This window comes from Heloderma suspectum, chromosome 6 (genome assembly GCF_057233095.1).
Source record: "Heloderma suspectum isolate Gila_16-S chromosome 6, 16-S_ref, whole genome shotgun sequence".
Lineage (NCBI taxonomy): Eukaryota > Metazoa > Chordata > Lepidosauria > Squamata > Helodermatidae > Heloderma > Heloderma suspectum.
The window spans coordinates 56574743-56587967 of NC_139463.1; the positions used below are offsets into that span (position 1 = coordinate 56574743).

The 13225-nt window shown below is 43.0% G+C and overlaps 1 protein-coding gene across 2 annotated transcripts in view; it reads right to left on the reverse strand.

Moving 5' to 3' along the window:
- Positions 1-13225, reverse strand: part of FBXL20 (F-box and leucine rich repeat protein 20) — a 106530-nt gene that overhangs the window by 39210 nt on the left and 54095 nt on the right. The window contains exons 3-6 of one of the 2 annotated variants that reach the window (XM_084804490.1): positions 6802-6856; positions 4524-4598; positions 3016-3110; positions 328-396 (exon numbers count right to left, since the gene is read on the reverse strand). In XM_084804490.1, the coding sequence (XP_084660616.1) occupies positions 328-396; positions 3016-3110; positions 4524-4598; positions 6802-6856 (294 nt within the window). The remainder of the gene's footprint in view (positions 1-327; positions 397-3015; positions 3111-4523; positions 4599-6801; positions 6857-13225) is intronic. The other variant, XM_084804491.1, reaches the window with a different exon arrangement.

Genomic DNA, 13225 nt, shown 5'->3' on the forward strand with positions numbered 1-13225 from the left:
AAGGGGCTAGCGGGCAGAGAGTTTAAGGTGAAGCCCACTGACTGTTTTCTCCCTCAGGCTGCTTGACTTACTTTCCGATTCACCCTCAGATGGGACAAGGAATCTACTCTTATACAAATATACTCTTATATTTGGATAACTTTAGAAAAGAAAACAAGGAAAAAGAGAAATGGAAAAACTGTGATTAACAGTGCAACCCTATGCATGTCTTCTAAGAAATCAGCCCCATCGATTTCAATGAGGTTTATTTCCAGGTAAACGGGTATTGGATTGTAGCCTTAAAAAGCCAATAAAATATTCCACAGCTCCAAAATAAATGCCACTTACGCATCTGTAATCTTGGTGCAGCCATTTAGATTCAACACTTCAATATTTCTGCAGTTCTGTGCAAACGTCCTTTATAGCAGAGAAAAAGTAAAACATTTTTCAGGCTTTTAATGACACACATTTTATATCAATGGCAACTGACTTTTAAAAGCTCTCCTTCACATTGGGGGGCGGGGGGAAGAGTAATTAAAGCTAATAATGCAGTTTTTAAAAAGTGATACCTTGAGAATATTTAGGGAGGACATTCAGCTTTTTAACAAAAAACAAAACAAAACACCAAACAATTTGAAAATACTTTTAACATACTGGCTGTGACCTCAAGAATACTGTATACATGGAGCTCCCACTGTCAGCTAAAGCAGACAGGGCTCCACATACAAGCTAAGGTGCTTTTCTGCAGTGTACACTAGCTGATGTTTACAACTGTTTGTGTGCCAGGTCAGTATATCAGTTTCCCTTGTTGAATCTTCTAACTGCTTTTTAACATCTCCTCAAAGAAGGTTCAAACACAAAAAGAAAAGCCAAGTACATACATGTTAAATATCTAGGACTGGGGAAACCAGGGTTCAAGTCCCTGCTCAGCAATGAAGCTCACTCATTGGTCAATCACTATCCAGACTACCTCACAGGGTTCTTGAGAAGATAAAATGGGGAGAGCCATGAACCTTCCTCAGAGGAAGGGTGAGATAAAAATGTAATTATTAATAACACAACAACTCTCCCAACATTAGGAGAAAGGAAAGATTAAGTATTTTGTACTCCCTTTCCTTGAGGGAACTTTAAATTTAGGCAGTGGCCCAGTTCATACATTAGAGCCAAACTATGGTTTCACCACTGGGAATATGTTCGTGCCTTCTCTCCTCTGAATTCTGGTTAATGGTGAATGAAATGTAATCATGACATCCGTATCAGGAGCACGGGAGCCTGTTGCATATTCCTGATAGCCACGCTGTAATGCCTAAACTGGGTGTGTGCGTGCGTGCATGTGTGGCAATGGATGGGGTCTCCTGCATCTCACTCTTAACTAGTAAAATGTTCTCCAAGTCCGAAGACTGAAGGTGCAGGTCTACCTCCAACAGATACTGAAGCCATGTCTAGAAACTGAGCATCTGCTGCACAGCCATTAGGGCGTTTCTCTCTTCATTCTCTCCCTATTGCTTCCAAATAAAAACCAGTACCAGATCCACTGGAGAAAACACCTACGCACAGCAAATTCCGGTAGGCTGTGCGGAGAGGGAGTGGGGCCGTTCCACCAGCCCTGAGGACCACCTCCACGTTCCTCCTGCCTCAACAGTCTTCTCCAGCAGGCCGAGCTAAGGGAGATGAGAGTGGGGAGCAGAGGCACTCCACCAGACCTGCTTAAAGACTTGAGTTTCCTCTGCTTCCCCCCTCTTCCTTTATCCTTGAGCATCGTCTCTTTACAGATTGTAAGCCTGTGGTCAGGGGCTGTCTTCTTTTACTGATTTTTTTGTAAGCTGCTCCAGGAGCTTTTTTGGCTGAGGTGAGGGATAAAGATTTGTTCAGTCGTTCAGTCGTGTCCGACTCTTCGTGACCCCATGGACCATAGCACGCCAGGCCTTCCTGTCCTGTGCTCTCTCCGGGAGTGTGCTCAAGTTCATATTCATTGCATCGGTGATGCTATCTAGCCATCTCATCCTCTGCCGTCCCCTTCTCCTTTTGCCCTCAGTCTTTCCCAGCATCAGGGTCTTTTCCAGAGAGTTTTCTCTTCGCATTAGGTGGCCAAAATATTTGAGCTTCAGCTTCAGTATCTGTCCTTCCAATGAGGCAAGCCATGGTCAGGCTGAGTTTTAAAGCATTCAGAGATAAGGCCCTGTTTATACGTTACTTGCAGTAATGCAATTACGACTGTCCAGTGGGAGAAGCCACAGAAAAGCAGCAACAATGCTGTACAGGATAGAGTATGACATAAATTGGGACTTGAACCTATCTTAGATCTCAGTCTTGACTTAGCATTCTATATTTACGGGATCACAGTAAAGGCGAGAACCTCTAATGAAATGTTGCAATGTACCCCCCATCACCTAACAGGAGTGCTGCAAGTCAGGTCCCCAGCAAGCCTGAAACAGAAACCTTGTAACACTTGGTTTTGGCTCAGAATGGGGAGTAGTTGTTAGGAGAGGGGAAATGAAAAAATAACACATTTTTCTCTCTCTCATTCCTAAAACTTTCCTCCATTGTATTAAAACATAATATGAAATGGGTCAGGTTTGGGACTGGCTGCTAACCCTTGACCTAAATGCTTTATTGTTATATAGCTTGGGTGGGAAGAATCCGGACCATGGGAAACAGAAAGGAGGACATTTTTTCCTGTCCTCCCTCCTGAAATATTCCTGTGTAGCGTAGGAAAAAACGCTCATGGAGTGCATTGTCTTGACCCTAATCCTAATTGCTAGGACAGGTTAAGCTGTTTGGCCCAATTGTCCCTGGGGGGCAATTACAGGCTAATTGCCTCCCCCACATAAATTTCCCTCCTTCCAACTGACACACTCAATATTCTGTAGGACCTGGAAGTCACTGCTAATAGGTGCTTGTCAGGCCATTTCAAAAATATTTTCTTTTAATTGACAAACTAATATATTCCCCTACCTACTCATGCACCAGACCTCTGCTGAATACAAAAGAAAAATAATTTGTGTTTTTCAGTGTCAAAGCACTTGGCCTCTCTACCTTAACGCGTTGTCTCCCACACCTAGGCATCCACGTAGGCTCAGCTTTCGCAAGAAACCCCCACATCTTTTAGATATATTCTCCACTACACGCCCCTGTAAGAAGAAGACCAGGAAGAGAATTTGACTAATGTGATGTTCTGAAAGAATTAGCTTTGCTTAACTCTTCATGCAGCCAACAACCTTCTCATTTCGCTGTAAAAGCATCACGTTTCTCTCCTTAAACCCCTCCTCTCCTACTTGATATGACTGTTTATCACATCCTACTGTCCTCCCTTACCTTTGATTTGTGCATTTAAATTTCGTATTCCTGAACCTTATCTTCTGTTGAATGCTGAGCACCTACCTACATAAACAGTTGAATCTCAGGCCAGTTCACACGATCCCTTGTGTGTGCCCAGATTGCTCTTTGTCTGTGCAAACTGGTCACCTGAATGCTCGCAGTCCAGGAACAAATCACAATTTGGCACGCCATCATTCCACCCACCTTCAGGGTTGTTTGCTGTGGTATACTCTTTCCTAGTTTGGGTCTGGGAAAGACAGCCCACAGACAATTACCTTACTTAGCAGAATCCCAGTCAACAAGAACCATCAGCATGACAGTCATGCATTCTAGGGTCATGGGATTATATTTGGGGAGGCTCCAAAATCTGGTTTTCTTCACAGGAAGCAGACTGTTACACACGTTGAGAAGCCCTGATATAGGGACGTCCAGCTTTAAAAGCTGATGTCAAAATGTTGCTAGGTCATATCCGATGGTGTGTATCTGAGTGTTAGGAGGGGGAAATCAACTAATTTGGCCAGGAGCACCAACGAAATAAGTTCTGTCACATCAATGGAGGGCAAAATGTCAGTTAGTGCAGTTCTGCCAGTACATCCCACCCCCGGCCAGAGGTTTGTCCTCATAGCAATGGTTATCACACAGAGAACTGGTTTTGTGTCAACAGAAATGGCCCAAAGCACTTTGGTGCCTGAAGCAGAAAACCCAAATTGCACCCTTACCAAATGGTGGTAAAAATATATAAACCAAATAATTGACAGTTTGCTGCCCTTTAGTAGTACTTCAAATTCCACAGCTTGACGCAGGCTGCCTCACACTGCCTAAAGATAGGAAGGATAGGCTATATCCTAAAGGTGTAATATTCTTGCAAGAAGTGGCCAATAAACTAATTGTCCAGATCTGCTAAAAGGGAATCATTCCCCTATCCATTCACATACGAAGGATCTTTCCATAGCAAAAAATGTTTTCAAGTTAAGGATCCATGCCTTTGCACACAGACGAGAAAACACATCCACGCAAAGATTCATATACACAAAATAGCTCAGTTTACTTTTAATATCTGAGCCACTGCTACAGCTTTAAAGGCTTCCTGGAACTAGGAGCTAAAAATTAACAATTTTTGTCTCCGGGGAAAGCTGCAAAAGATTACATGGCTTGTTACTAATCTTATGCAGTGCTGTAATTACAGTTTAACTAGAGAAATGCTGTCATGTGGTGCTTAATTATACCTCAATGTCCCTCTGGAAATCAAACAGGTCAATGCGCTGCCAGTTGCTGCCATCCAGGGCCAGGACATTCCATGCCTGTATTGAAAGTGCAGAAGACAGAGAAAACGATGTTGAATACATTGTTAAATATGAGGAAAATAGAAAGCAGGTGAAGAATTTGGTCTGATTTAAACTCACACCAAAGCTGCTGCTCCCCCCATCCCCTGGTGAGGTGTAGTGTAGCCAGTGGGGTACTTTTCACGAGATTCAGCTGACCAATATGGAAAAGCCCCAACCATATAATCAGTTATTTTTGGTGACAACTGCACTGCTGAGAGAATGCTTAAATCAGGCTGTAGTTACCATTTGTTGAGCTGAATATTTAAACTCCTAGTAGAGAAGTACTAAGAAATTACAGAGAATCCCACACAGAGAGCCCTGGATCTTCCCACACTTCGCAAACATGAAAACCCTTGAATGCTCAGTCTCTACACCTGGAAATGCCATGGTCACCTGGAGCCACATTACGCTACCTTAGTTCAGATGGTAGCACCCTCTGAAGACTAGACTGCCAAAGTAGCAAGCAGGTCTAGTTGCAAAGGAAGGAGGAAGAAGCTCCTCTCCAAAGCCATAATTCAATCCGTAGACAGAGTTTGCATCTGCCCCCCTCCCCTCTCTTCCAAACAGATGGTTGCAATGCTGTGATGGAGTGCCCTGGAATTCTCGATACAGTATTTCACACTTACAAAACCCCCTTTCAAAAACACTAACCCTTCCCAACCAAAATGTATGTTACATCATATGTCCCAGAAACACATTTTAATGACTCAACTATAACACTGCACTGAACTGTATAAAGTATTCCAAATATAGCTGTACTATAGATTGTGTGTATGTTTAAGGGATCATGATATTGGCCGTTTTATTTTCAACCTCTTTCCTAATAATCCCTAAGATACAGTTTTCCCATCAGTTAAGATGGAGTTATCCACCACAACCTGATGATCACTTTCCTGGGCAGTCATAGACTGATCAAACACCATCAATGTATATGTGATTAGAGTATTTTGCCCCAATGTGCATGAGTGTGCCTACGGACACCCAATGACAATGTGCTTGAGAAGTAAACCAATGAATGCAAAATCACATTCTCTGCCTTGAAGATCACTGCCTTGAAGATCACAAATTGTGGTAACTGTGCCACCACCTCCCTCTCCCTTGATGCATGACACATTTAACGCCCCCCCCCCCCAGAACTCCCTTTTAAGGAGCCTTCCCCAACCTGGTGTTCTCCACATGTTTTGGACTACAACTCCAAGGATTCCTAACCATCGGCCATGCTGGCTGGAGCTGCTGGGAGTTGAAGTCCAAAATATCTGGCGGGCACTAGGCTGGGGAAGGATGCTCTTAACTATATCATCTGCATGTTGCGTGAGAAGTCTAAATCACAAGGGCAGGCAGAAAGGTGTTCTCAGTAGTTGATCTTTAGCTTTACAATTCCCTTGCTCATGAGGTCCACCAAAGCTTGAACCTGAGCATTTTACAGAAATGATGTAAGATTTTTCTTTCAGGCCAAGCATTTAATGTTCACAATATCTATTTTTTTAATGAGGATTAAATAGATGTGGCTTTTTTTTTTTAACGTAGCACAGGGGTGCACAACCTACAGCCCTTGGATGGCTGCAATGTGGCCCATGAAGCCGTGGGGAACCTGCCCAGAATTTCTCTTGTTAGTGTTAGTGCTAGCCAAGGAAAGCCTTCCCTTATCTCTGCTTTCTCCTGGGATTTCTTTTGCAGTGTTAGTGAGGAAAGCCCTTTCTTTATTTTCAATCTCTCCTGACAGATCAGAGATAAGGGAACTGTTTTCCTTGTTAGTGCCATTGTTAGCAAGAGAAAGTCCTGTCCAGGGAGTGGGGTGGGGAGAGTGTGGGTAAGTGTGTATGTGTGGGGAATGAGTGCGTGCGTGTGTATATATGGGGCATTTGGTGTGTGCGCACGCACACACATTTTGACTATCCCTATCCTAGACTATTTTACAATCTCCAAATAGCGAAACATTCAGATAGATTAATTTGGTTGACCTAAAACTAAAAGGGACCTCATCAATAGGGATAGGGGAGTAGCAGCTTCTGGTACTGTTACAAAAAGGTAACTGTGGAGGGAGTGGAGAAGCTAGCATTCATATTGAAATATTGCATGAAGCTAACACGTTCCTGGCTTTTAGACAAGATGGCAAACTGGAAGTGCCCAAGAGACAAGCAGTTAAACCTTACCAGTACTGGTATGCAAACATTCTTACCCTGGAGACCTGAGCACAACGGCATAGGGTGACCACATCCAGAAAGGAGAATATTCTGTTAACAAACACACACATACAAATAACTAAACGTTGGAACTTTTATACACGCAGCAATTGACTAAAAGCAACAATTGCAACAATTAACTAAAAGCAAGGGCTCACTAGAGTTTGGTCTGGCAGCCTCTTTTACAAATAACCAAGTCACTTCCCTATGGAAAATAATGCGATTAAATTGTATTGCACTATTGTTTATTTAATTCATTAGAAATTTATATCCTGTCCTTCCAGTGCTTGTGCACCACTCAGAGCAGCTAACAATGTAAAATCACAATATAAAACAATACATTCAGTAAATGTATATACACACAGAGAGATAGATAATAAAAATACAGAGGCAATAAAAATACAGAGAGAGAGATCATAGATAAAACAACCTTTATTATAACTTATATGCGGTGCTCCTAAACAGGAAGAGAAAGAAAATGGCAGGTGTGGGAAGCAAGGAGCCTTCACTCCTGCCTTTTATCAGATAACACTATGCTGCAATTAAAGGTAGTCTATCACTGAGATCAGGGGTGAGGAGCCTCAGGCCCAGAGGCCAAATCCGGCCCTCCTGGGGTCCCAAACTGGCCCTCTGGGGTCCCCAGAAGGCCATGTCCCCTTCCCCCAGCTCTACTCCCTTTCTCCCAACAACAGATAGTTTTGAGATTTTCCAGCTTTGGGGCAGTTTCTTGCCCATTCTAAAAGGTTGAAATGGCTTTCCTGGCATTAAAATCTTCATGCTAACACATACCAGTAATTTTTGTATCTGTGGCCTCACCCCCTTGCCTTTGGCCCCATCCACCACTGGAATGTGGCCCTGAGAGCTTCTCCAAAATTGGATCTGGTGCTCAGGCTAAACAAGGTTCCCCACCCCTGACCTAGAACTTGGCTTTGCAGAATGTTTGACTATCAGCAAGGGGCTGAGCAGGTCACTGAACCCCTACCCCTAACAATGGGAAATCTTAGTCAGCTCTCCCTTGGGTTTTGAGTTTTCCAGGCATTACCCATATATTACCAAACCCATCTACACAGCATAAGACAAGTGTTAGAAACTTTGTTTTAAGTGAAAGTGGGGAATTTCAGGAAGCTGAATTCTGTACCAAGCAAGCACCACATTCTGCACTTTTTCATGTATACTGGCACACAAACAGCATTTCCCTTTGTTTCCATAGCATATTAAGAGACTTGTGCTTTCTTGGTGCTACTGACCTCAAGAACAACACTTCTGTACCCTGAAATAACTAGCTCACACACACAAATTCCATTTGAATATAGTTAGGCCTGGGTTTTCCACTTCTTTTCTCCCTAAATGCACTTGAATGCTGGAAAGTTATCCTATATTCAACCCTTAGAAAAGCACTGACAAGAAAGAAAACAGAAAGGACAACAAGTATGCTCTCTAGCCATGAATTTGAATGCATCCCATGTCCCAAGGTGGGCATGACAGGGTTAACTAACACTACAGCTTTCAGGGATAGACAGAGCTCTGTTGGTTAAGAAATCTCTGCAAATTTTCCAAGAATAGGAGCACTTCCAGGACTAAAAACAGCACTGAAAGCTGACTAAAAGCCTAGGCATTGTTTAGTTACATGTCCTAGAAGGGCAATGAGCTGATGATGTAACTTCTCTTTGCCAACTTCAACCAGAATGAGTGAGGTTAGAATTAGACAGTATTCTTCAGTGTTTAGACTAGAAAAGGATTCCACAACCCCGCGTATCCCCTGGACCAAAACCATTATACATTTATATCAGTTCTTTTTGTTTTTTTCAAAATCTTCTCCACTCACCCTTTCCCCAAAGTTCCTTTCACACTGCCAGAATGTTAGTCAAGAGGAGGTCAGGGCTGAGAATGAGTGAAGATACAAAATAAGGAAGGTAATGATATATCTTGTTGGGTCTGCTTCTTGATGTGAACTGTATGCAAGCTTTTGATTTACACAGAACTCCTTATCAGGATGATGGAGAAGAAGCTAAGATTGGCTGGGGCTGGCTTTAGATATTTGCTAAAGCCCAGGCATGAACATTGGGTTGGATTCAGAATTAGTCATACTCAGAGTAGGTCCCGTTACTTTCAATGGGTTTAAGTTACCATGAATAACTTTAAAGTCCTGTTGATTTCAATAGGTCTACTTGAAGTATGACTAAATCTGGATCAACACAGTATCTATAATTGCCTTGCCCAACCTGGTGCCCTCCAGATTTTTGGACTTCAACTCCTATCAGCCCCCAGCCAGCATCACTAATGGTCAGGAATCCTTGGACTTTTAGTTCAAAACATCTGGAGGGCACCAGGTTGGGGAAGGCTGATCAAGAAGTAATGCCAGACCCTTTTATTGAGCTATGATCAGATTAGTTAAAATGTTTTAAATACATTAAACAGTTTGGAATCTACATACCCTCCCTTTTGCTCCATCATGATTGTCTAGATCAGGGGTGGGCAACTTGTGGCCCTGCAGATGTTTTGGCCTACAACTCTTATCAGCCCTAGTCAGCACAGCCAATGTGAGGGAAGTTGGGAGCTGTAAACCAAAAGATCTGGAGGGCCACAAGTTGCCCACCTCTGGTCTAGACTGAGAGCACTCTAGAGTTTATAAAAGGCGTGCTCCCAAATCTGAACAGCATAGGCACACTCTCAGGCCTTATCTAAACCTCCCTCCCTGCTGTATATAGCAATCCTTGAGATAGGATTGTGGTTGGGGGTTGTGCACCATGAGGTTTAAAAAGTCTGTTTTCTATGCATGTTTTTCCTTTCTCACTCTTTAGAAACCTCTCCCCACATTATACAGCAATAAAGCACTCAGGTTCAGGTTGGAAAGCTAGCCCTGAACCTCAACCCTTTAGCGCTTTGTAACACAACACAACAAACCCCTTCATGGATCACTGCCTTGATGTGGCGAAGGGGCTTGCATAACTCAGTGAAGCCATAAGCTATGCCGTGCAGGGCCACCCAAGACGGACAGGTCATGGCAGAGAGTTCTGACAAAATGTGGTCCACTGGAGAAGGAAATGGCAACCCACTCCAGTATTCTTGCCAAGAAAACCCCATGGAACGTATCACAAGGCTAAAAGATATGATGCCGGAAGATGAGCCCCTCAGGTCGGAAGGTGTCCAATATGCTACTGGGGAAGAGCAGAGGGTATTTCCAAGTAGCGCCAGAAAGAGTGAAGCGGCTGGGCCAAAGCCGAAAGGACACTCAGCTGTGGATGTGTCTGGTGGTGAAAAGAAAATCCGATGCTGTAAAGAACAATATCGTTTAGGAACCTGGAATGTCAGATCAATGAATCAAGGTAAGCTGGAGGTGGTCAAACATGAGATGGCAAGATTGAACATCGACATCTTGGGAATCAGCGAACTAAAATGGACAGGCATGGGCGAATTTAATTCAGGTGACCATCATATCTACTACTGTGGACAAGAATCCCTTAGAAGAAATGGAATAGCACTCATAGTCAACAAAAGGGTGGGAAAAGCAGTACTGGGGTACAATCTTAAAAATGATAGAATGATCTCAGTACGAATCCAAGGCAAACCATTCAACACCACAGTAATTCAAGTCTATGCCCCAACCACTGATGCCGAAGAAGCTGAGGTTGATTGGTTCTATGAAGACCTACAACACCTTCTAGAACTAACACCAAAAAAAGATGTCCTCTTCATCATAGGGGATTGGAATGCTAAAGTAGGAAGTCAAGAAATCACCGGGATAACAGGCAGGCATGGCCTTGGTGTACAAAACGAAGCAGGACAAAAGCTAATAGAGTGTTGCCAGGAGAACACGCTGATCATAGCAAACGCTCTTTTCCAACAGCACAAGAAATGACTCTACACATGGACATCACCAGATGGTCAATATTGAAATCAGATTGATTATGTCCTTTGCAGCCAAAGATGGAGAAGCTCTATACAGTCAGTCAAAACAAGACCTGGAGCTGACTGTGGCTCAGATCATGAGCTTCTTGTTGCAAAAGAGGAAAGAGGAGAGTGCAAAAGCTGGTTTGAAACTCAACATTAAAAAAACTAAGATCATGGCATCTGGCCCCATCACTTCCTGGCATATAGAAGGGGAAGAAATGGAAGCAGTGACAGATTTTACTTTCTTGGGCTCCAAGATCACCGCAGATGGTGACTGTAGCCATGAAATTAAAAGACGCTTGCTCCTTGGGAGGAAAGCTATGGCAAACCTAGACAGCATAGTAAGAAGCAGAGACATCACCTTGCCGACAAAGGTCCGTCTAATCAAAGCTATGGTTTTCCCAGTAGTAATGTATGGCTGTGAGAGCTGGACTATAAGGAAGGCTGAGCGCCGAAGAATTGATGCTTTCGAACTGTGGTGCTGGAGAAGACTCTTACGAGTTCCCTGGACTGCAAGGAGGTCAAATCAGTCCATCCTAAAGGAAATCAACCCTGACTGCTCATTGGAAGGACAGATACTGAAGCTGAACCTCCAATATTTTGGCCACCTAATGCGAAGAGAAAACTCCCTGGAAAAGACCCTGATGCTGGGAAAGACTGAAGGCAAAAGGAGAAGGGGACGGCAGAGGATGAGATGGCTAGATAGCATCACTGATGCAATGAATATGAACTTGAGCACGCTCCGGGAGAGAGCGCAGGACAGGAAGGCCTGACGTGCTATGGTCCATGGGGTCACGAAGAGTCAGACACAACTGAACGACTGAACAACAACAACACAACAAAGGTTTCAGGAGTGTGGGAAAGAAAAAGGGCCCTTTCCCTTCCACCTCCATGAAACCTCTACCTCTCTGAGAGCCCTCAAGAGCACCACAAGTCTGTGTCAGTTTAACTGCCATGGTGTCGTCCCCCCCCCCCAATCCTAGGAAACGTTTGATGAGGTTCAAAACATTGTGTTACTTCTCTCCCCTAAAATACAGTTACCAGGGATTCTGAAGGGCAAGGGAATTCTCAATATAGTTTAAGTCTGTAGTGTGGATATGCCTCCACGTTTGTTCCTCAAATGCAGACTTGCTTCTATAGCAGACCTATCAATGTTCAAGTATGAGCATCTTTATACATGTTACTAGACCTTTTTATCTGGGCCAAACTTAGGTGCCATGGGGGCAGGATTGCATAATTTGGTGGCTCCATTTAATTGTTAACATTTTGTTACTGCAAGTGAATCTCAGGCCACAGGAGGCTGCAGAAACCCTGCATTATAGTATAATTTGTTCAATAAAGCTTCCAGGAAGAAGATGGGGTTAAAGGTTGAAGGGTAAAATTAACCCCCATTGAATCAGTGACAAAAATCCCTAAATTCTCATTTCAGCAGTGGCTTCCCCCCAAACCTTGTTCATCTAAAAAAAAAAAGAATCTGAGAGCTGTTTTTGTAAGAAATTATTCATAGATATTTCACTGAGACATACAAACAATCTATTCTAAAAGAAATCCCACCTCTATGGTGTGTGCGTGTGCATGAGAGAAATTTCCATCAGCGACACAAAGGCCGCCTTCCTGTTAGCCATTTGTCCAGCTCTGTTTTTAAGACTAATATGATTTCAATCCCTTGCATGTTTAATTAACCTTCTGACCTCTGATGCATAATGACTCTATTTAAATAGCTCACTTTCAGGGTGAGAGAGGGATTGAACAGCTCAGCCTGATTCCGAAGGGCCCCAACCCGGAGAAGTGACAGAGTAGTAGAAAGCTCCACTTTCTCCTTCTCTGCTGTGGCACCCAGGATGTGGAATGCCCTCCCCTTGGAGGCCCGACTGGCGCATACATTTCATTTTGGCACCAGGTTAAAACATAGCTTTTTAGTGAAGCCTTTGAAGTTTAAATGCATTCCCTAAAGTTGCACACTATTTTAATGTTTTAGATTGTAACTGCTATTAGTTTGTTTAATGGTTTAATATGTTTTAGCTGTTTAAATTATTTATTGTTTTATACCATTTAAATTGATTTTATCTGTGCACCACCCAGAAATAATGTTTCAAATAAATAGCTGTAATACTCCTGAGCCTGCAGATAAAGAATGGCTAGCGTACAAGCCTGGGACATTCAGAGATCCTTGTGGAGGCATGGTAAAACAATAGCCCAAGTCTATCCGCAGAAGCCTGTTTTCCCCAATATGAAATACTGGATCGGGCAGCTGAATCAATATCAGAGAGGAATGGGATAGACTACCTCAGATTTTTTTTTAATCACTGTCTAGCTCATAATCAATTGATAGATTGACTAGATTTTAATAAATGGACATACGTAGATCATCAATGAATGTATTCTTTGAGTATTTGGAAGGAAAGGACAGTCTTTCACAAGTGTGATATGTTGTAACACAATTTAATAAAAGCTACAAACCATTATTAGGAGGAGAGGCCACTTCATATTTTCTTTTTCATCTAGTTTGGGAATATGGGATATTCTCCA